Source organism: Aethalodelphis obliquidens, unplaced genomic scaffold (assembly GCF_003676395.1).
Source record: "Aethalodelphis obliquidens isolate GAN/ISIS:26980383/991018 unplaced genomic scaffold, ASM367639v1 scaffold12, whole genome shotgun sequence".
Classification (NCBI taxonomy): Eukaryota; Metazoa; Chordata; class Mammalia; order Artiodactyla; family Delphinidae; genus Aethalodelphis; species Aethalodelphis obliquidens.
The window spans coordinates 37,025,557-37,050,370 of NW_020837956.1; the positions used below are offsets into that span (position 1 = coordinate 37,025,557).

The following is a 24,814-nucleotide window of genomic DNA, read 5'->3' on the forward strand; positions in this document are numbered from 1 at the left end:
TGCATAAAGTCCACCGTGGAAAAGGGCTGTGTTTGTAACTGTGGTTACACAGTCCCTCGTCTCCAAAAGCCAGATTAAGAAAATCATTTTGTTCCAACTGGCATTCCAACTGGCTCAGCGTATGTTGGCTCAGTTTCCTGCACGGGAAATTATACACAGGGTCGTAGAAAAAGACCCCGATGAAGGCTGGGTGCAGTACGTCTACAATAAAATTACTGAAATCGCTCTTGTCTTGGATTTCTGATTCCCAGACTCCTGACTACCTAAACTCTTTTCCCTTGATGGAAGAGCAGAACTCTTTCCAAGTGTGACGTTCAGTTTCCACAGACAAAGGAAGCTGGTGAGCGGTTTGCTGCTTGTTTCTGGGAGTCACAGGCCTCTGAATACAGACCACCTGGCTCCTCAGGTGTTCCTGACCCTGTGAGGCAGCAAGGGCCCCTGCCAGGGGAGCGTCAACAAGGGCACCAAACCGAGGAGGCACCCAAACAGGCTCTTCTCAGCAGGGACCTTGTTTAAAATGCACGCCTAGTGCCGCAGCGCAGGGCTCGGTCCCCTTACCAGGCCTCCAGCCCACATGGCCTCATCCCGCTACAGCGGAGCCCGTGATGACAGAGGATACTTACGGTGCCATGGGATATGGTCAGAAAACCATTTTTCACTGAACATTTCCTTTTCTGCCACACTTTTCGGATCCTTACAGATAAATGGGGAAAAAATAAAAGAGTTGAGAAATTTTGGACACAGGAGATTACGAACACACACTGAAACTCTAGCAACGCCGTCTACGTACCCATCGCTTTTCTTGTAGAGGTTGCCATTCCGCTCAGTGCCGTGCTCTTTGTTTCCCTGAGGCTGGTGTAAACTATAGGCTGTGCTCTGGCGAAGCTGTGAATCCTGCAAACAGTTAAGATGTTAGTGTTTTTTAATCCTGTCCAGGTTCCAATTTTTAAAAAGCAATACACAGAGACACTTACACCCTTAAAAATTTTTTTTCTTTTTAAATTAGAGAATTTCCCCTCTTAAACACACCAAAAAAGGGACATGAAATTCATATCCTGGAACTCCTAAATGCCACCTACCAGGCTGGAGAAGGAAATGACAAATGCCAGTATCCCCAGACTGGCTGAAAGAATGAGCCATTTGGAAATTACGAGATTTTACTTATTTACTAGCCTTTAGTCCCTGACAGTGGCAAGAACTCCCGGTGTGGCAAAAGCAGCCCTCGAGAAGGCAGGCAGGAATGCTGCAGGGCTTTCAGGCCGGAAAAACACAAAAACAATGTTCTGCCTCTTACTTTGGGCAAGTTACTTAAGCTCCCTGTCTCAGTTTCCTCCTGGGAAAACAGGAAAACAATTTCTAGTAAGAACAGTAAATATAGGAAGGCTTGAGTGAGCCCACGTGTGTGAATACCTGCTATGTAACACATACGAACAACATCTGCTTCCTGACCCCATCAATCCCAGCAGAGGGGCCATGGCCCTACACCCAACTGCTCCAGCCTGAGGGCAGACTGTCCACATGGTCAGCTGAGAATATGGCCAAGTCCACCACCTCTGGGAAACTCCAGCCTTCAGCTTCTTGAGGGCAAAGACCATTAATGAATCCCCTGGGCCTAAGTCCAGTGTCTGGGGTCCAACATGCGCTCGACTGGTGTTTCACAGATGATACCAGAAGCGCTAACCCTGGAAATTCTGGCAAAGGAAACAAGGGGAGCAAAACATGAACAAGCAGTTCACAGGTCAACCGGGCAGGACTAAGAGCTGCCTCCATCTGTTGTGAGAGCTCCCGACCCCGTTCACTTCGTCACAGAATAAACAGAAACGATGAAAATAAGGCACTTGCTCGAAAGGCAGGGCTCGCTGGAGCCAGAGCGGAGGGTGGAAGGGTACTCCGCCTCGCACCCTGAGGCCCCTTCCACTGCGCCTTGTGCCCTCACCAGAGGACGCCCAAGGATCCAGAGCTAGCCTCACTCCACTGTCGAGCAGCTGACCAGCCCCCGGGACCCTAGGCGCTGCCCAAACAATGAAAGAACCGGTGCACGACAGCCAACATGATCCGAACTGAGAATACACCAGCTCCAGAAGTGAAGAGTCAAACGGAGAAAACAATGGGAGCGCCTGGAAGAAGTGAGCTTTAAAGATGAAGGTGAGAACCGCCAGAGGATAAGGGGAGGGACACACGCGGAGGCCTGCAGAGGAAAGTGGTGGCTGTGGCCATCCTACAGGGAGGAAAACGAGGACAAATACTACAGCCAAGATAAGGGGGCCCATCGGCCGAAGGGACAGGCGGGCTGGAGTCAGAGCCTAGACTTCATCCGAAAGCCACAGCCAGCCACCTGAATTCTTGACCGTTTTTTAAAAAAATCTTGAAACGCAAATTTTTTATTTGGATGAAGTCCAGTTTATCTACTATTTCTTTTGTCGTCTGTACTTAGATGTCACATCTAAGAAGTCATTGCCTAATCTAAGGTCATGAAGATTTACATCTATGTTTTCTTCTAAGTTTTATTTTTTTAGATTTTTAATTAATTAATTAATTAATTAATTTTTGGCTGTGTTGGGTCTTCGTTTCTGTGCAAGGGCTTTCTCTAGTTGCGGCGAGCGGGGGCCACTCTTCATCGCGGTGCGCGGGCCTCTCACTGTCGCGGCCTCTCCTGTTGCGGAGCACAGGCTCCAGACGCGCAGGCTCAGTAGTTGTGGCTCACGGGCCCAGTTGCTCCGCGGCATGTGGGATCTTCCCAGACCAGGGCTCGAACCCGTGTCCCCTGCATTGGCAGGCAGATTCTCAACCACTGCGCCACCAGGGAAGCCCTCTTCTAAGTTTTATAGTTTTAGCTCTTACATTTAGGTCTTTGACCCATCTTGAATTAATTTTTTATTATGGTGTGAGGTAGGGGTCTAAATGCATTCTTTTGCTTTGGCTATCCAACTGTCCCAGCATCATTTACTGAAAGGACGGTTCTTTCCTCATTGAATTGTCTTAACACCTTTGTTGAAAATCAACTGACCATAAATGTAAGGGTTCAATTCTATTTCATTGATCTATATGCTCATCCTCACGCCAGTGCCACACCATCTTGATTATTATAGCTTTGTGGAAAGTTCTGAAATCAGAAAGAATGAGTCCTCCAACTTTGTTCTTCTTTTTCAAGATTGCTTTGGCTCTTCTGGGTCCCTTGCATTTCCGTACGAATTTTAAAATCAGCCTGTCCATTTCTGCAAATAGGCAGCTAGGATTTTATTTTGATGGGGATCACACTGAATCTGTACATCAGTTTGGGAAGTATTGCCAACCTAACAATATTAAGTTTTCCAATCCATGAACATGGCCTGTCTAGCACTGACTTTTTAAACTCTGAAATATATATGGGATAACTCAGCAAAAAAATTAGAAAACAAAAAACCTTCATCTGAGAAATCAATAGTGTGCTCAAGTATTCCATTACTGAACTGACAACAGACCCTGAACAAGCAGACCCCCTAACAGGACAAATGTCCTTTTCCACAGGGAGGTCATGCCTCTAAACAACTAGGGCAAACAGCTCATTCATCGGATAAGGATGGTCCCAGTTTCTACATTCTCTCAAAGGGGCAGTATATACTAGCACTAGACATTAGAGCAAACCCAGCTTTAAACATCACTGGAAATGTATGCAGCGGAGGGGAAATGGAGAAATACTGTTCACCTATCTGAATCTCTGTGAAAGACTAAAAATGAACCTGTCAAAAGACTAAATGTCACAACCAAGAAATACGTGTATTGATTTGGGGAGAAAAAAAAATCCTGCACAAAATAAGTGATGAAACCACGTGGCAACACTGCTAAAAGTGTTCATGCCAAGCGTATTAATCAGAACTCTTCACAGGTCTTATGAACAGGATAAAGGACATTCTTCTTTTCAACAGAGTCAGACCCTATGCCAGAGGTTAGGAATGAAATCACTGTTTTATTCTTTAGACAAGGCATTTCTTGAATCAATTTTAAAATGCAAGCAAATCTGAAACTATGAAATTTAAAATTTGTAAGGAATATAATCTGTGTAACATAAAATTGAACCTGCTTTAGAACTAATTATTTCAGCATCTTCCAGGTGACTTCTACGTGACCCAACAAAAATAGCCTTTCTTCACCTGTTTATACAAGTGTTTCATACAACACTTGATCAAGGGAAGGGGTGACAAATGAAGTTGGCCCTTTCACATACTGAGATTTCAACTGAATGGAATACAGTTCAAGGGAAAAGAGCCTCTCTTTCTGAGGAGAGCCATCATCTAACAATACAGCAGGCAACTGGCCGGGGCATCCACGTTGCCCGGATTCTTGGAGACTCTCCCACGTATTCTGCGCTTCTCCAGGACAGCCAAGGACACCCTAAGACTCGACTGAGTGAGCCTCCACGTGGAGGCTGTTATATGTCTGAAGCACATAAGTAGGCATTTTATGGACCTTCAGAAAGCTCTCATAAAACTCTATCAGTATCCACAAATCCTCTGTTCTATGACATCCAGACAAGTTCTCAGATCCCAGGCACTGCCCATGATCTTAAGTTTTGTGTGGCCTTATGAAGTGTTAGCCACTGGGTCCTGCTGAAGCAGAAACCGCCCAGATGAGCGGTAGACTCAATATCTGAAATCTTCAGGAACAGGGCGTGGGGCCGGGGAAGGGCGATACTGCATACTTCATATACACATATATGCGCGCGCACACACACACGTCTACTCATAACATCAGAAGTATCCCCGAGCTCCCTAAGACTCTAGAACATCACACACACTTTTTCAATTCACCTGTCCACCTCTCAGAAAGTCTGTGTTCGGTCAATTCTCGTGATGAACAGATTGCCGAGGAGTCACCTCACGAAGCTTAAAGTTTCTCTGCCAAGGGAGGGCTGTGATATCCAATCGCTGCCCATTTTCCCAAGGCGTGTCAGGTGTGTCCATGGACGTGTGTGTGTGTGTGTGTGTGTGTGTATGCACCGGGAACTGGGGGCTCTGCTAAGCAAGCACTAAGCTGTGGTCACAGAACAGTGTTCTAACATCTCTTACCACCTATTCCCCATTATTTCTGGGTAGCTTTTTTTTTTTGGCCACACTGCATGGCTTGAGGGATCTAAGTTCCCCAACCGTGGGCCCCGGCAGTGAAAGTGCCAAGTCCTAACCACTGGACCACCAGGGAAGCCCCTCTGGGTAGCTTTTTAAAAGATTCTGACACAAGCTATTAAAGTCACATAATATAGCTGACAGAGAACAGACCAGGGCTCAAACCCTGGCCCCCAAACTCCAGCAAATGCATTTCTCCTCTCAGACTCGAGTTGTAAATGCAGGCTAATACTACCTGCCCAGCCATGCTGTTGTACTAAGGACTGATTACTGGTCACGCTTATCACGTGCCTGGAAACACCTGAGAAGTGAAGCAAGCAGAAGACGCCATGACAACAGAGAGCAGGGGAGAGGACAGGGGGAGTGATGATGAAGGCTTGGGAATGGGGGAGTGGGGCAGTCGGGGGCACCTGACAGGCCGGGGTCGGGAGCAAGGGCATCAGCCTAGACTGGAGTGTGAGTCAGAGTGCGGAGGGGGCAAAGGTCGGGGCCAGAGTCACGAAGACAAGGTGCCAGATGACCAGCCAACGGAGGAGGGTCAAGTGGGCAGAAGGACCCCTCAGAGATACCACCACCGCCACCCACCACTGTTCAACTACCAAGGCCGGGGGAAGGAATCGGGTCTTTTCTGTTCCCTCCTGTCTCGTCGGCATCAGGAGCCCAGCATTTGTGGAATGAATGAACGAACCAGTATCCGTTTATCAAGACAATGTGTAAGTGCTTTACAGAACTTGTCCCTTAGATCTCATAACAGCTCTCGCGTAGGCAACATCACTCCTGTTTTACAGGTGGAGCGAACCGAGGCGTGGAGCAGTCAAGTAACTTGCTCGAGGCCACCCTGGCAGGAAGTGGAAGACCTAGGGTTCAAACGGTATGTGCTGCTGGACAGCCGGCTACCAGGCGAGCTTTCTGTCCTGGTCAGAAGCTGGCCCACCTGTCTCACCTGCTGGGCCTCTCCTAACTCTGAATCATCCTCCAAACCCTCCTTCCTGACACACACCTGCCCACCCCACACTGGGGTGACACCTTCCTTGGAGGTGACCTCCAGTAGAGCTCTCATCACACTGCGCTCAACTCCTTTTCTGTCCCCACCCCAGACTGTGAGCCCTTTAAGAGGGAAGAACCGTATCTAGCCTACTCCGGTGTGTGTCTGTGCAGCTCCTGCTTAGAGTAACTGCTGAGGAAATGGCAGTCGAATGTGCCAAGTCTTGCCTGGAGTCGGCACTCAAGGCCAGCTCTAGGCTACCCAGCAGGCTGGCAGGACGGGTGGGAAGTGGACACCTAGCCAGAGGGTACTGATTAAGGCCAGATTTGAGCATGATTAAGATATGCAACCCCAGACCAAAAGGCCGGAGTTGGAAGAAAATCATGGCTGTCATGGACCTCTGCTCCTTGGACAGCACATACTATTCGACCACATCCTACCAGACAGGGACACTTTAAAAACTGGCACGAAGAGAGATCTCCAAAGTGGAAAAATCACTGTGGTTTCAGCGCTTAGACCTACCAAGACCATCCCCCCGAACCTGAGTCCTCCCCAGCACAGCACACGTCTGGGTTCTCAACAAATAGCAGAGAATCCTCCAGCACCGCAGCGGGGCCTATCCCAGCAGAACACAGCTGAAATGGACATTTGTGGGATGGGGAAGGCGGGAGAAGGTAAGGCACACAGGGAGGAAGTTCATGCAAAGATTGGCAGTGTTGAAGAGTTTTAACTTTGTAGAAGGGGTATTTTCCAAATGTTAAAACATGATGCATATATAGGTGTTCACTGTACAGTTTTTCAACTTCTAAGTCTGAACAGTTTCATAATAAAACAATGGAAAAGTCAAACTGTAGCATCCTATTTACAGGGAACAGAAATATCAGGAACAGAATAGGAATGCCGCTGGTTTCGAGGTGTGGGGGTGCTGGGATTGTGACGGCACAGTCTTTTCTCCAAAGTACAGCCACGGGTGACACAGAAGCAGCCCAAAGCCCCTGTAGGTGACGGCCATGTCCTCCACTTAGACCAAACGATTGACGCTTAAGGTTCACAGGAAGGAACTAGGAGAGTTAACTCCTACCAACCATCACTGCAGTCTCCTTGGGGCACGTTACCTAATTTTTATGAACTATAATTATGTAGAATTAGAATTTTTATAACACTGAAAAAAATCCATCAATACCTTCATTTTTCTGCCTCACAGAAGAGAATCCAAAAACAACGGATGAGAGCTAAAAAACAATAACGCCCAAATGTTCGATTCTTGTAATTGGAGGGACCCCAATTATAAAAATTATTTTAAAATAGAAAAAAATTTAACGTATCCGTATTTGCTTATTACTTGCAATTGCGTTCACCGACTGTCCAATTTAGGGAATACCATCATCAAAAAGCAACGCAGAATGTGATACACAGAAAAGACAAGACATTCACAGCCAGGAGATTGGTGGGTTCGATCTTTGGGCATAAAGCCAGAGGAGAGCAGTAAAGAAGGTCCATTTGACCCCGCTGTGCATCTGGGGCAGAACGGCTGGTCAACAAAAAACACGGAAACAACAAACTGTCAAAGACGTCTGGTCTGTGCTGGTACATCTGTTACACTTTTCTGCAGAGCTGTAAATAACCGGCTTTCTGACAACAGCCAGTTTCCCCAAACCTCGTCCGTCCTCCTGCACAGCCAAAGCAAACATGGCCCTTGCTCTGTGCCCAGAGGCCTCCTGGACTCCACCACCTGCTCTCCTGTATTTCAAACCCGAGCTTTGCTTCACAGGTTGGATCCTCCTTTTCGGATCCTTCTTGCTCCCAACCATTCCCACCAGCTCTCCAGTGCTCGACGGCACCCTGGCTCCTGTTACAATCAGGCCACTGTATTCTCCATACTCCAAGTTCTTTTTTTCTTTTTCTGTTTATATTCCATGTTTAGGAATATCAAAGTGTCAGGACCTAGATTCTCTAGACGGGGAGGAAGTCACCATGCTGTGGGTAATTTCCAGCACTCTATGGGGCCTCAGTGGGCCAGTCTCTCACTTAGCTGACCCCTGTTTACCAAGAACCGATGAAATGAGCAATATGGTGCTATGACGTGACGGCCAGATGGGCACAGGAGGCAGGAGGGCAGCCTCAGTCTGCTCGAGGTCCAGCTGGAGGAAAAGCACCTGTGCGCTTGAGCACATGGCCATCCAGCCCCCAAAGATATATGCTGCCACTGAAAAAAACTCTCTCAAACAAAATGTGCGATACAGATCACTGCGGGGGCGGGGGGCAGAGGCAGCCCTCCAGAGGGAGGGATTAAGGTACATCAGAAGGACAGGCAGAATTCAGCGACGCAGCGGAAGTGGGGGGAGGTGAGCAGCTTCACTTTCACAATGGAGTGACACCAAAGGCTAAACTGTAAACTTGGAAAATTTCCATTTCGCTAACATTTATGCGTTCAAATTCTTTAGTCTCTAATAAAGCCCACAGCTACTGAAAGAAGAAAAGTAAAAATAAAAAACGCTACTAGCTATTAGTATATACACGGAGGAAATATCTATTTTTTGAAGTTCATGAAAAAAGCATGCAAAGTTCTATAATTTATTAAAATACTGAACTACTTACTCTCCTAGACTTCGGTCACAAAAGGTAAATGCATTTGGGAGAAAAACAACAATATTCAGTTATAGTACAAGAACTTAAGACAAAATAGAGCATGCCAAACTGCCAACAGGGAACTTTATGCTCTGGTAAGTAGTTTAATAGAGGTATTGATCTAAAATCTACTAGCTATACACGTAAACACACTCCTTTATTGACAAGGAAGTGGATTTATGTTAAATTTCACATTATAATACCCACACTGTAGCAAACATATGCAATTACCTCAAAATTTACTTTTTAATGGTTTTCTAACAAGACCCCCAAATACACATCATCACTGCAAATGTGCTGGCCCGCAGAGAAGTGATTGTGTGAAAGAGATGACGCGAGAAAACGAAAGTTTCTGCCCATCAGAAAGCAGCCCCAAGAAAATCAAGCTCCTCCCATTTTACGGAACATAATCTCCAGGCTGGAAGATTCAGATGGTCACCAGTCACCCGCTGATGCCACACGGGCAAAGTCCATGTATATCTGTGGGCAGGGAAACCACAGAGCTCCAGGGAGAGAACCAACGGCATGAATAGCGAGTGTCTATGTGATGGAGACCCTAAGAGCTACTCATCCAGCAACGGACGGAGCAGAAGAGGTTTAAATACTGCCATTAAGGCCATGCCTACGGTAATGCTTCCCCATGAAATAAGCATATTTTTAAAAAGATGGTTTTATAAAACCAACTTAAAGAACAAACTACGTGTTTGCATGTTGCCCGATACAGCTCCACAGTGAACTGAGCACCCAGAGACCTGGATCTCACCTCCTCAGTCCCGAAGCCCCCGAGACTGAGGGATGAAAACATAAAATAGCAATCTTTCAAAATTAAATCCCCTCACCTCTTTCTGTTCAACCTGTAATGCTGACTTCAAAATATCTCGAAGCTGTATCAACTGCCTTCTCTCTTCATCCTGGGCCTGTTTGATCTTTAAAAAACAAAACAAAGCAGAGAAAAGTACGGCTGAGGTACAGTGAGATGGTGCAGTTCGCGGGGCATTTCTCCATAAACGCAACCTTCTCCCAACCAAGACCGAGGACGGATTGGGAACCCCATTCTCCACACTCTGCGTGCGCTCCAGGGCTGTCACTTTCTAGGTGGCACAGCACGCAGACACGAAAGCACGGAAGCAACATTTAAATCCAAGTGTTTGTTGCATAAAAACCCTTTCAACACTCACGTGGGAGGGAAACTACTTACTGTGTGAAGATCCGTTGAAAGTGTTTCAATGGAAGGTTTGAGGCTTTCAACTGCTTTCAGTCCATCCTGGAAAAAACTAGGAGGAAAAAAAACAAGAAACATAGGTTGTGTTTCATAAAAGAGAAAGCAATTTTGTTAGATGGAGAAAAAACTTCTTTAAAGGAAATGGCTGAGATCACTGTGTAATTCCTGGGGGAAAAGACTAGGACCCAAACCTTGAAATATTAGGCAAACCAAGAATAAAGTGACACTCAAAACTAATATTAGGCAAACCAAGAATAAAGTAACACTCAAAGCTAAGAAAAAAGGCACTGCAGTAAGCCTCGTATTTGTGATTTTTCTTGACCCATATAAAATGAGCCCTAAATTTTCAGTTTATAACGGGAAACAGGACTCTACTGACAAATGGCAGCAAAGGCTTCGGTTCAGGAACGGAAAAGTCTGAGGCCAGGAAAGCATGGGGTGAACACGGAATAAGACGCTAAAATATTTTCCTTGACAGGCAACAACTAAGTGGAAAAGAGAAAGAATGCAAGAAAAAAGCAAGCAAGCTGAGCCTGAAGCACGTGAGTGGCCACGCCCCGTGGGCAGAGCAGGGAGATGTGGTTGGAGACCTTGAGATCGGATATCAAAAGGAACTTTATATTTTTAACGCTCAGAACCCAGTGCTTGTGAAGTCACCTTTAACCAGTGATTCAGGAAGTACAACAGAGGCTGGACGAGTTTTTCTGCAGCAACAGCAGGCTGACGTGCAGCACACTGCCTCTGAACCCTTTTGAGAGGAAGAAGAGGCTTCCCAGGGAGCTCAGGAGAGAGTTCAAAACCTGTAAGGAGGCCTAAAATGCCCGTGGGCTTGGCCCCTAACTATGTCTCCAGGCTTCCACCCACACCGTTTGCCCCTTTATTCACGTCTCTCTATTCCTCTAAGGAGCCAAGTCCTCCCTGCCTCAGGCCCTTTGCACTTGCTGTTTCCTTCCTCTAAAGAGTTCTCCCTGCAGCCTACCTTCTGTTTCTCCTGGTTCATTCCCACTCACTCTTCAAGTTTTAAGTTAGGTACGGCCTCACCCTTGAGGTATGCCACAACCCCCATCCCTTCAAAGAGGTCTCCTTGCCAGATTCTCTCAGAGCATTCTGTCTCTGGCTTCAAAACACTCACCACAACTGCCATTACGTGTTCGCTGGTGTAATTGTTTAAAATAAAATTCCCCCATTAGATCTGAAGTTCCGGGAGGTTGAGGACACAGTATCCACAAAACCTGACACATTTCAGGCACACAATATTTGTTGAATGAAGAAATTAATGAGGAAAGGAAGGAGAATTTCTAACTTCTGCCAGTTTACTGGGTACCAAGGAGACTATCTTCAAAAAGTGATCTGGGGTTCACATGTTTATTTCTTTTAAACTCAGCAATGGTCCTGTGGGAATTTCCCATATCAAGTATGCAATTAGCAGGAGGGGTTGTAAAAACAATGCTGCATGACACTTAATACAATAATTCCAAGGAGGAAGGAAGAGGAAAGCCTACACACAGGATGTGGGTTTCGAACCACTACTAGCTAGTTATTAGGAATCAGAGGCTGGGCTATTAGAATTTCTTACCTTAAAAATCTTCAGATATATGCATAATTTTAACTTTACATTCTCATTCCTGTATTTTGCCTAATTCATTTTTTTCTAAATGTAAAATACGCTTCTGGTGTAGCAACTGTGTCCGTGTTACAATGACTTTTCCACATGGTCTGTTTCCACTGATAGGGCAGAAATGCCATGCCATATACGTCTCTGTGTTTCCACTCTGAGCACAATGGCCGACACAGAGCAGCAATTTTAAATTGAAAAGGAAACTGGGAAGAATAAACACAAGAATGAGAAACTGAGCTTTTTCCTCTTGTCATGAACTCATTCGGTTCTTATGTTCTGTTTCAGCTCTATTTTTTTTTGTATAACTATTTTATTAATCAATTCAAATTCTTATAAAATAGGCGGGGTTGGGAGGGAGGGGGAGAGAGAGAGAGAGAAGCTGAACACACACTAGTTCAGGGAGTAGGAAAATTATCACAGGAGATCAGCACAGAAACGGTCCTGCTCTCGGGGAAAGGGAGCGGGTGCACGGCTCCAGAACCTCTGTGCCTGGCAACTGTCCCCACAGTGAGAGCACCTCGCAGTGGAGTCAGGGGCTCGGAGAGGTGTTTCTCATCACAGACGCTGTTTCCATCATGACACTGCACAGTGTCACACTTGGAATAACGATACAGTTTTAGTCATCTTGTAAAAGCAAAGCCAATTTCGACCGTCTACCTAGAAAACCTCCTCCCCCTGATTTTCAAAACTCCTATCTTTCTGTACCGTCCGTACTGAGGCATGTTTGGATACTTTCTCTGGCCTTAGGGAAAGCTTCAAAAAAAGGGGCCCCTTTGCTGACTGCTGTCACTGCAACATTCCTAAGTACAAACCCCCAGACATTTTTTTTAGCTTGAGCCTGTTAACACTTTCCCAAGCTTCAGTCAAAACAACATTTACCATTGGTATTACCAAATGTCGACTTTCGTTTTTTATCTAACGTTTTCTAGCCTACCTGATCAAATTCGCCAGCCTTTAAAATACACCCACTGAGATCCAACCTTCAGGCGCCCACAAGTGGGGCGGACTCTCCCTTCTCCAGCCTTCACAACTGCAGCCTCACGGCCGGCAGCCTCTGCCCTCCCCCGCCCCCCACTGGAGTGTGCTTGTCCAGGGCACCGGACTGGGTCTCGTTGCATCTGCAACCCAAGTTCATCAAGCCACAACTGGTCACAGTGGTTCTCAGCAGGTATCTGCACAGAGAACAAGTCACTTCAACGCTCATCACTACCGTTTAGAACATGACCATTTTTGTTTACTTCTGTTTTAAAGACTGCCCTATTTCTAGGTTCACACTAGAGAAAAGGATCCTCAATCTTTAGCAGCAAAGGCTAGTAAGACACGTTTTCCAGGCTCTTCTAGGAACTAGAGATGCTAAGTCCTTCCTTAAATGAAATAAAAGACAAAGAACATACTCTTCGAGAATGCTTCCAGAGAAAAGCAAAAAGGAGTAAAAAGCAAAGTAATGTCTAAGCAGTTCTAAGGGTGAGCGCCTGAACATGGCTCCACAGAATCTAGTTTCCACCAAGAGGCCTCTTGGTACCTGCAGAGACCAGCAGCTTCAGCTGAGCAGGCTGCCTCTGCCCGCTGGGCACAGCTGTGCTCCCCGGTGAGCAGAGGAGACCGGGAATGTTCAATGGGGACACGAAGGAACTGCCCGGAGGATAGAGACACGTGTGGCCACGGGCTCCTCTGTCCAATGGCTGAGTCACTCAGGCTCCACATTTTACGCCCCAAAATATGCATTTGAAAAGTCAAAGCCTTCCAAATGTTTTAAAGAGCGTGCAGTATGTATGTACACGTACGTACACACACACACACACACACACACACACTCATCCAGAAAGGAAGTAATGGAAGAGTCATCATTTTTAAAGATTACTGAGCTCATGCCCATAAAAGGCCAATTGGTTCAATCTTCCACAAGTGGTCTGTTGCTACCCAACTGATTAGTTTGGGCAAAATAAAGAAAAAAAAGGAAATGCCAGAATAACTTCTTTTTAAAAATAAAGTATCAGCAAGGAAACAACCCACTTCCTAACCAGCCTCACATAAGGTTATGAGGGTAAGACTGAAGAAGTAATTTATATGTTAATCACACAGGATTTTGAGCCTCTGTAAAACAATTCATCTTAAAAACTCTACAAATTAGGGGTCTTTCTATTTTCTAAGCTCCAGGCTTGGAGCTCTTTTGTTAACCCAGGTTGAATCACACAGCACACCTTCCTTTGCTGTTGGACCTCCACTGCTTTAGAAATGCAGTGTCGCCAGGGACGTAGTAAGAATTCCAAAGCACAGCTCCATCCGATTCAGTGCAATTCACCACCACAAATCATTCCAGGTAAACGCGCTAAAGGTTAAAAAATAAATGTCATGGAGGACATCCTTAAAGAGCACACAGGTCACTGGGAGACAACATGAAAGGTGCCGTCAGGGGAATGTGCAGAGAGCACTGTGGTAACAAGAAGGAAGGGAAGTGTTCAGGTAAGCGGGAGAGCTGATGACTTCTAGGCAGCCAGGTACACCTGAGCTGGGCCTCGTGGAGGAACAGAGGCTGGGGAAGGCACAAGGGGGCATCAGCGTGGGGCACAGCCCATTAAGGGGAAAGGCAAGTGGATGCGTGTGGCAGTAACACCCTCAAAGATGTCCCCGTCACTCTGCACCCCTCCCTGTGCTGTCGCAGTCTGCGCCCAGGCGCTGCGGCTCCGAGCGCCCTCGGACGCAACCTGCAGGCCCTAAGTGGTCGCATACCCGCTCGTCCCCATCTGGGTCCTTCTCAACACACACAGTTACCTGCTGGAACAGAAACGGAACGGAAGGAGCTACCTTGGCGTCCCCAGCCAGCACACCCTCTTCTCTTCACACAGCTGCCTCTGCACAGCCACAGCCAGGCCCCGAATCTCTGTCACATACCTGCCCGTGCGCTTGTGGTCTCCCCACCCCACCTGAAGGTCCATGCAGGTAGGAGGCTGGTTTCCTTCGTGCTGCACCACCTGGCACACAGTAGGAGCTCAAGCACTACTTGCTGAATGAATCCTCTGCTTGAAACTTTGAGAGCTTCCCATTATGTCTGGGATAAGAATCGGACGCCGTTAACTGGACCTCCAAGCCGTCCCCACCCCAGGCTTTCCTAGGCAGCGTCATTTCCTTCACTATGCTTAGGTCACACTGGCCTTCCTACTGCCTCAAGACCTTGACTTTGCCTGGAATGTTCTTCCCCCGTTCCTTACCTGCTGGCTCCCAATCACCCTTCAGACCTCAGAATACATGTCCCTCAAAGAGGCCTGCAGTGAATTCAAGAAGAATTTGAACACCCACTGTGGGCCAGGTACTGTGTTCTGGCTTCTGGAACACACAGCAAGGAACGAAAAAAGACACAGAAAAAAGACACAACATCTCTGCCCTCAACCTTAATCTGAATTATATTCTTCTATTCTACTCTATTCCTTCTTAGACTCCCGTACTTCAGAACACTTTGTTAAATGTGCAGTTAGAAGTGTGTTTGCCTAAGTCCAACTCCCTGACCTGATCCAGCAGGAGCTGTGCCTGAGGTGTACATTACTCTGCCTCCAGCGTCTCAGACGGTGCCCGAGGCGTGGCACACACTCAACAAAGGCAGTGAATGAGCCCACGGCCTGTTTACAGGTGGGGGGTGGGGGGTGGGGTGGGGGTGGGGGGTGAGGGTTGTGGGGGGTCAGGGAGGAGAAGCAGGATGAGGACAGGGGAAGACAACAACGAGGCCAGGAGGCGAGGCCCGGGTTGTGAAGGGCTGACGGACACGGTGAAGTTGAGCACACGAGCGGCTCCCAGACCTGCAAGGTCCTCCTCCGCTTCCACACACAGCCTCCTCTGCTCAGTACTGTCATTTGTTTTATATGATAAGTAATACATGAAAGTATTCTGTTAATTTAAGACACTGCATTAACACCATCTCATTTCTCTTTTAACAAATAAAGAACATCCGAGAATCAAACTAGTTTGCCACTTTACGAAAAAAGCAAAAATAAGTATATTTGATAATGTAGATTTTTACATTACTTTTAGTTTTTGAGATATAGAACTCAAACCATAAAATCCACCCTTTTAAAGTGTACAGTTCAGTGGTTTTTAGTATATTTATCCACAAAGTTGCGTAATCATCAGCCCTATCTAATTCCAGGATATTTTCGTGACCCCAAAAAGAGACCCTGTGCCCGCTGGCAGTAACTCCCCCCTGCCCCCTTGCCTCAAGCCCTGGCAGTCACCAATCTGCTTTCCGCCTCTGTGGACCTGCCTATTCCCGACCTTTCAAATAAATGGAACCATCCAGTATGTGGTCTTTTATTTCTGGCTTCTTTCACTTTACACGTTTTCAAGGTTCATCTGTGTTGTAGCCTGCATCACTTTTACTACATTCCTTTTACTACATTCCTTTTACTACAGAGTTTTAAATAAGTGTTTACTTTCCTCGACACAACACTACAGATCTCCCAGAAGTTGCCATAAAGAAAGAAACATCTGAAATACCATCATAACAAAGAAAAAGAACTTACTTGCATTGGGCATGAAAATATTTGATCAGATTCTGAAGTAAATCCACTCCCTTTTTAATCTTAATTTCATTGACCTTCAGCAGATACTGTTAAAAAACAAAACAAAACAGGAAATGTCATAGATAGAAGCAGAATATGAGCTGAACGTGAGCCTCTGAGGACTGATCACCTCTTCTACTTCTCTGACATCTTGTACAATGCGAAGGGCTCATGGTAGATGCTTAATGTTTTTTGAATGCCATAACTAAATGTTTCTTTCAGTCTGGTGCCACATGAATTATCTCACATACAGGTAAGTAAATGCTTAACTTTAAGTGCCAAGAACTTCCAGTAATAAAACATTCTGTCTTAACCAGCTAGGAGAAATTTTTGCCCTAGATGTGTGGAAGAATGACAGTGCGAATGAAGGGGATTCTACCCATCTCAAACACTGCTGTCCACATACTCTGTCCCAGGTCCCTTTCTTTAGGCAGGTCATCGTTTAAACACTTACTGCTAGTCTTCTGTAGTTGAGACTTTGTCTCCATGTCTCTAATACTAAAACACTTCCCTGATACTTTTAAAAAAACATCGTGATTGTTTAAAAAAAAAAAAAGAATTTTAAATTCAAATAAATTAAAGCCATTTTTAACTTGGAGACTTCATTAACAACCACTAAGACATCAGAAAGCCCCAGGGATCTACAAAACAAGCATCCGGAAATACACTTGTTCTTTGCTAAAAGTTTATAGAACAAAGACTCCATAAATTCCCTGTCCCTTCCACTGCTGAAATAGGGTGTCAACAACTCTGAGAATGCGTTGCCTCTAAGACCGAATGACCCCGAAAGAGCTGCTGACCCCTGCTGACCACAGGCATCTCAGCTGTAACCTGGGAAACTTGCGTTCAAGTGGCCTCCCAGGTCAGCCGGCAGCCCAGCTGGAAGAGGGAAGCTGAAACGGTAACTACGTCAACTGCCACTGCCTTTTTCCTTGACGTCCTCATCTCCCTCCTTTCTGATAACTTATTCTCTGTTAATTAAATAAGATGTCTGGCAATGTATCAGAATGGTTAAATGGTTAATAAGATACTTGGCCATGCGTCAAACGATAAAATGCACGTACCCTTTGACCCAGAAATTCTACTTACGGGAACTTACTCTGAGAAGATAATCATGAAAGTTTACAAAGATGAATAGAAAAGAAGGTTCGTTGCAGACTTGTTTGTAAAAGTGAAAAGTGGCAACAACCTAAATGTAATGAATGGGGAATTAAAGTGTGGTACATCCACAGAGAGAAGGGCTATGTAGCCATTAAGCCAATAAAGCAGAGACTTCCTGACATGGAAAGATGTCCGTGGCACACTAGTGAGTGAAAATAATCAGGTTACAAAGCAGCAGTGGAGAATGATCCTGTTTATACAAATTGTCTGTATGTACGTATGACAGGGATATCTGAAAGATGTTTAGCTAAATGTCAAAGCGGTAATCTTTTGGTAAGTAGAATCTGTGGTGATTTTTGATTTCTTTTATATATATACACATATATACATACACACACATATATACTGGCCAATTTTTTTTTTTTTTTTTTTTTTTTTTTGCGGTACGTGGCCTCTCACTGTTGTGGCCTCTCCCATTGCGGAGCACAGGCTCCGGACGCGCAGGCTCAGCAGCCATGGCTCACGGGCCCAGCTGCTCCGCGGCATGTGGGATCTTCCCGGACCAGGGCACGAACCTGTGTCCCCTGCATCGGCAGGAAGACTCTCAACCACTGCGCCACCAGGGAAGCCCTGGCCAATTTTTTAAAGCACTTATTTTTATAATCATAAAAAAGCGAGAGCGGATCTCTCATACGTTCTCAATTCACGGAAGCTCTGTATTATCTATCTGGCATACTGACTGTCTTTATAAGATTCATTTTGAAGAAAAAGTTCCACAGCTTTAAAACAAACACCTGGAAGTCACTTTTCTACACTAGACCCCACGCAACTAAAACTTTAAACACCTAAACAACATCAAACGTTTACAAAACTTGAGAACTTCAGTTTGAGGAAATGGTTGAACAATTTTTAAATGATTTTAACTGCAGCAAGCTGTTCACTCTGAGGGGTTGGGTTCTCAGGGACTGCTTTTCGGACACTCTTTCCTTCCAGGCCAGGTGTGTCTGGTCCGTGTGTACAGGCTTCATCAGATGTGTGTTCCTCTGTAAACTCCAATCTCAGTGCCCGGTCAGCCCACCTCCGCTTCTGTGCCTGCAAGGAGTGCCAGACCCCACCAACCGCAGGGACCCCGTGATGCTCGGCACAGACTGGGGCCCGACGGCCACTTGGGGACCCGCCCAACAGATGACTCACGTGTGTGACTTAGAGACGTCGGGTAGATAGCGTTTTTCCAATAAAATAACCTATGTGACCAGTCCACACAACCCATTCACCCAGACGAGGAAAAGAGCCCAGTGCTGAGTGCGTGTCCCAGAAAGCAATGACAGAGCTGAGGATGGAACCCGCACCCTCACCTCGAGGGTATGACACTAACGCTGGCTGAGTCTCTCAGTCACTAAACATACTTTAACAAGCAGCCCTGCAGAGTTTACGTCAATAGCTTTCCTCCTCACTAGGCAAAAAGAGAGCTCATCCTGAACTCACACACACACCCTTCCCAAATCCACTCCCTGTGAAACACCACTACTTAATTTTACCCCGAGTCAATAAGAGCAATACCGTGTCTGTATAACACACAGCGGTTTCTTCGTCCCTGTCTCTATTGCCCGGGATGATCTCTCCAACACTGTGTGAAACGGGTCGGGCAGGTATTATATGTGATGTCTGTTTATAAAACAGCACGTGTATAAAAGCATCCACTCTCCTATCTACAATAACACTCTGAGCTTAGTTAACTTTCTAAAAAGTCACGTAATGGGGCTTCCCTGGTGGCGCAGTGGTTGAGAGTCTGCCTGCCGATGCAGGGGACGCGGGTTCGTGCCCCGGTCCGGGAAGATCCCACATGCCGTGGAGCGGCTGAGCCCCGTGAGCCACGGCCTCTGAGCCTGTGCGTCCGGAGCCTGTGCTCCGCAACGGGAGAGGCCACAACAGTGAGAGGCCCGCGTACCGCAAAAAAAAAAAAAAAAAAAAAAAAAAAAGGCACATAATGAAAAACAAAGCAGCAAAGGAGGGACAGAGGAACAAAAAAGACATAAGAAACAAAAAAGTAAAAGAGCAGATACAAACCCAACCACATCAACAGTAACATCATGTGAATGACTAAACAACCCCATCAGAAGGCAGAGACTGTCAGACTGGATAAAAAAACATGATCCAAATATAGATTGTCTACAGGAAACACACTGTAGATCCAAAGATACACATAAGTTGAAAGTAAAAGGCTGGAGAGAGAAATCCCATGCAAATAGAAACCAAAAGAGAGCCGGAGTGGCTGTACTAATACCAGACAGATATCCCCGATCCCTGGGACTGATTCCCCTCTGCTGACCACTTAAGAGTTTGCTCTGGGAATAGAAACGCATTTTAATATACTCCTAAGGCATGCATCTAAAAAGACTAGGCTCCTACTGTAATTAACAAATTAACAAACGTTCTAAAATCAAAAAGTGCCTTTTGATGAGCTCTGCTGTGGACTGCTTACAGGGAATCGAGAGCTGGCTGAACCTAGTTTCAACACCTGTCACAAGTATCACCCCTGCATTGTGGACACTCAAAACATAAGTCTGCCTGGCTACAGGAGGGAACACAAGTGCCACCACGCTCACGCTTCACTGCCACCGCCCGGAGGAGCGAACCCTCAGGCCGAGGGGTAAACTGTTTCCACAAACAGACCTCCAAGCAAGGTATAAAAAAGGCTGGAAGCAAAGGCCTGCACGATTGGTCTTCGATATTTTCCACCCCTGAGCCTCCAGCAGAGAAATGTTCTGAATGTCAGTCCTGACATTCTCCCCTCCCCGAGGGGAGGACTTGGGCCGCCGGTGGAGCAGGACAGAGGACCTCCCCAGGGTGCCTGGGCCTCTGGCCTTGGGGAACGTCCCCACCCGAGCAAGCGGAGCCTGGGGGCACGCACTTGCAGAGGCTCTCACACTCATAGAGGGGACCACGGCTGGGGCCTCACCGCCCCGCCCCCGGCACCTCCTTAAGAACACCACAGCGGGGGCGAGTGTGCGCGTGTGGAGACAGAAAGAACCCGCTTTCAAGTGAGTCGCTCCTTCAGAAAGGCTGGAGCTGGGCTAGTATAGCCCGACCCTCCAGGAGCCCCAGGCCCCCTGAACGACAGAAACTGGGCGGCAGGGTCCAGCAGTGCACCTGGCATTGCCTGAAGCGCCTGGCGGACGTACCTCGCACATCTGCAGCTGGAAGAACCGCCGCTCCTTCTCCATCTCCTCTGCGATCTCAGCCCCGCTGATCTCCGTGCGGATCATCCCGTGCAGCTTGGCATGCTCCTTCTTCTCCTTTTCTATCTTGGTTCTACGTGTGGAAAAGGTGAGACTCAATCAAGACACCTCCAGACTGGAGAGCGCCCCGCTGTGACCCCGACACCCACCCTGCACACAAATGCTCGCCGAGCCTTTCCAGAACAGGACGGCCTCGAACTCACTGGAAAGGAAAAAGCGTTTCGTCGTAAACATGTCAACCTTGGCCCTTTCTGTTGAGTATCGACCCAAGAAATGCTTCCAGAGCAACCCGACTAGGACAGTGCCCATCATCACAGAAGAAAACAAGTGACCTTTCCCGTTTTTAAGCTTCGTTCCCCTTTCCACGTCTCTCTCATGCTCGCCTGTGCTCGAGTCCAGTGTGTGGGTCAGGGTACCAGCTGACCCCCGGAGTGCATCCCGAGACAGGTGACCAGGGTGAGGCAGCCATGCGTCACATCGGTTAGTAAGGGCTTGGACTAGTAACTGGATTTTTATCCTGGACAAAAGGAGGCTAAACAAAAGCCACGGAAACCACTCAAAAATATAAAGGGTGCCATGAAGATGAGGGCGCAGACTTTTCCTGCAGAGCCCCAAGGCAGACACTACACAACGCAGGCAGCGTGTCTTAGGAAGCTGTTCAACATGAAATGGGTTCCTCTGGGTCCAGAGGCCCCATCATTTGGGGAGGGGGTATTTAGGAAGAGGCGAGAAATGTAGTTTCTAATCCTTGTTCTTTATCTTGAAGCACAGCACTGGGCACACAGCAGACCCGCAGTGACTTGACTGGGTGAGTTAAGAACGTAAAGAAAAGGTGACCGTTTGGTGAGGGTGTTGTTAAAGGGGCTCGTGCACCAGGGAGGCAGCGTGACTGGAGGGCCCCGGGGACAATCACACAACTCCAAGCCTCCCCTGACGCCACCGCAAAGGGATCAAGACGTGGCCCAGATGTCGGTCACTCTTGTAATGGTCAGGTATGGAACGACAGGCCAGGAACTGTAAAGACGTCTTAAAGCTGTTTGTTGCATATCACAGGGCCTCTCAGGAAAAATCAATCTTACGTGTAAAGGGGTAGAGCTAATTTTTTAATTTATCCCAGAATTACTCTGAGTTTTAAAGGGTGCTGCTCCTTTGTTCTCCAATTCTGGGATTTTGTGAGTACCTCTGTCCTCACCTTATCTACGTGTGTCTTGATTTTACAGAATTTGATCTCATTCCTCTTTCAAACCTTTTCCTTTCAGAAGGAGAAGACTCTCTCAGGCAACCCTCTTCAGAGACCCTCTCCTGTCCCTGGTTCAGAAGTGCACAGAAGCATTTCCTCTAAGGCCCTCGAGGGCAGCAGCGACAGCAGCTCAATGAAGCCGGCAAATCCATGTCCTGCCCTTGGCTCAACTAGCTTCTCGTGGGTGACCAGCAGCAAGTACCAAGCCCAGGTTTCCCACCTGTAAAGCAGGAACGTGGACCCTTTCCTTATTCACTGCACTGAACCCACACACAGATGCAGGATGCTAATGAGCCCGGGACAGTGAGTCTGGAGCCTCTCTGGGTTGAGCCGACCTTCAAAGCATTCTGGTTTAATACTGTATCTGTGCTGACATACGAATGTGTGCCATTAGTGAGACTCTGGAATCTGGAGTATGGGAACTTAAGATTTCCAGGATGGGATGAGTACCAAAGGTTTGGGATTCCTTGGTGATCCTTCAGCTCTGAATAGAGACCCAAGGCTGGTAAAAACAAACAAACCCAATTAAATACGTGTAGTTACATCTGAAAAGGCTTTCTCCTTATCGTGTCCCACTTTACCAGATGGCTTCATATAAAAGTTTCTAATTCCACTGAGAAAACTCTATTACTCAATGCACAGCAATTACAAAGCAAGCATGAGGCATTTAAAAATATTTTCTATTTCTCAAGTATTTAAAATAATTGAGATCATCATTCCCACAATCGCTAGCCCAATTCTAGCTAGCTCAATCCTCTCCACTCCAGGAAATGAGAAACTGTGATCAGAAATGTTACAACAAGTGCCTGAAGTCAACCAGTAGAAGCCAATTAACGTTCCTGAAAATAACATTCTGTAGCCATTAGGACACAAGAGGAGGGATGAGGAAAAAACAGTTTAAAGAGGTTGACATCATGAATGTGGACATCCGGTATGAAAGCATCTGGTATCACAACAAACCACAGCAACACAGTTTTGGGTGAATTCTTTCCTGGATTAAGGTTTATTTAGACAATACCTTTAAGCAATAAAGGCTCGATTTAAAATTAAAATCTCAAATTACTATGCTTACTTTTTTAAATGAAAATACTCACATTTTTGTTTCATAGTCTTTCCAAGCTTTATCAAAAGGCTTTTTCAGATCCTGTAAACAGAGAGGCATAAATTAAACAGGACTAATCATTAATTTCTGGGCAAAATAGACTTATCCCTAGACTAGCCCTGAAAAGAGTATTAATTTCTGCAATAAATGACGTATGTGATCCCAGGATAAATGGAGAGCTTAGAGCACAGGCTTTTAATCAGACTAGCGGTAGCATTTAGTTTCCTTTCTCTTTAAGAAATTTTTATTATAGAATATACCAAATGCACACAGACAAAGGTGGAGAGAATTATATAACGTACCTGTCAGCTAGCTATAGCAAGTATCAACTCACAGCCCATCCTGTTTCACTTATACCCCGCCCTCTGCCCTGAGATTATTCTGAAATTAAACCTGGAAAGACATAACATTTAATCTTCAAGTATTTTAGTATATCTCTCTAAAAGAAAGGGACTCTGATTTTTTTCTATTAATATGGGAATCTCCTCAACACATGTACCCCTGATCTGGACCCCAAAACAAGAATATAAAAGCCATTCACCTTCTCCTGAGGTCTCCCGATTCCACAATTCTGCCTGGAACTCAGGACCTCATATTCTCTGATAAAGCCTGACTCAAAAATATACTGAGCCACTAGAAATTCTATCAAATTTGGTTCCCACCTATTTATGCTCCCTTTAACAGGGGTCTTTTAGAAGAGAAAACCCCTTCGTTGTGGGGATTTTTTTCTTTTTTTGACTCTTCTTTGGCCTCTGACAAGGCCTAAGCTCCACAGCCTGGCACCTAAAGCCTCCAGGAAGGCGTCTGCCCACCCTGTAAGCCTCACGTCCCACTGTGCAGCGCCGCCGACCCAGGGCCCCTTGCAGGGCCGCGTCATGCTGCTGCAGACGGGCATTTTCCCCTCTGCTTTGTGTGCCCTTCCCTCCCGCTTTCCTGGTTCTCGCCGGACGTGTTCTCCAGGCCCCCAGGGGATGCTGAGCAGTGTTGCTCCGTGTCCTAACGGCTCCCCGGGCCCAGACTCCTTGCCCCAACAGCTCTCCTGGCACTTCTGCCCCTGCAGAGGCCCCCGTAATCGGCTGGGCTTCCGGATGTGCCAGAGGCCGCCGGGGATCACGTGTGGATCCCGTCAGAGCACTCGGTCGCCTAAGAACTGGGGCACGATTGCCTCTCATTCCCATCACACACCTGTCTGGGCCAATGACGTGTGAGAGCAACTTTCTGCTCGGTGCCTGGTGCCCACACAGCACTCGACCCTGACTGTCCCCACGCACGTGCCCGGGAAAACAGTTCACGGCTCAAGTGTTTGTACGAGGCAAGGCGAGGCCTCAACAACGAGCATCCTTTGCAGGACAGAAAAATAAAGGCGGCTCAGGCCTTGCTGGTGCCCATTCTCCCTCCAGGAAACCACCCTGCAAGGATCCTCTCCCAGGGCTCAATCAGTGACACGCTAGCTGGAAAAACCAGACTTCACACAGGGTTCCCTGCTCAACCGGCAGAACCCAAAAGTCGTTGGCAGTTTCCGGAAGAGCTGTTTCTTTCCCTTCCACATCAGGAGCACCAGCAGGACAGCCAGAAAGGCCACGGGTCACCACTGTTAGGGCCGGAAGGTGGTGCCACGATGGGCAGTCAAGGGAGCCCAAGGCAGCACAGTGCCACCCCGCCGTCCCAGGGAGAAGGCGCGAGGCCGCGGTTGCCCCGACTGGCCAGCGTGACGCGATTCCACGTCCTATGAAAGCCGCCCCCCGTGACAGGACTCTTCGTGTCATACCCCTTTCACTCCTTTTAGGTCCCCCTTCAGCAAACTGTCCAGAGGGAAGGAGATTATGTTGTTCATATTCTGAATCTAAAAAACAAAAACAGAAAAAAAATATCCTTATTCCATTTCCTTTTTAATCTAAAGTAAGGACAGCAAGGAGGTTAGAGAACACACGGTGATAATTAAACTTCCCTAAAACCTGACCAGCACAAGCATGACAGCCTTATTCATTCTTACATTCTCTGTAAGTAACGATTTTACCTTACAAATGAAT

The 24,814-nt window shown here is 46.8% G+C and overlaps 1 protein-coding gene across 5 annotated transcripts in view; it reads right to left on the reverse strand.

Moving 5' to 3' along the window:
* Positions 1-24,814, reverse strand: part of ASAP2 (ArfGAP with SH3 domain, ankyrin repeat and PH domain 2) — a 156,151-nt gene that overhangs the window by 44,272 nt on the left and 87,065 nt on the right. For all 5 annotated transcript variants that reach the window (XM_027113851.1, XM_027113850.1, XM_027113848.1 and 2 more), the window contains 8 exons: positions 24,553-24,627; positions 22,777-22,826; positions 20,386-20,515; positions 16,064-16,149; positions 9,911-9,986; positions 9,552-9,638; positions 791-894; positions 624-693 (listed from right to left, as the gene is read on the reverse strand). In XM_027113851.1, coding sequence (XP_026969652.1) covers positions 624-693; positions 791-894; positions 9,552-9,638; positions 9,911-9,986; positions 16,064-16,149; positions 20,386-20,515; positions 22,777-22,826; positions 24,553-24,627 — 678 coding nt within the window. The remainder of the gene's footprint in view (positions 1-623; positions 694-790; positions 895-9,551; positions 9,639-9,910; positions 9,987-16,063; positions 16,150-20,385; positions 20,516-22,776; positions 22,827-24,552; positions 24,628-24,814) is intronic.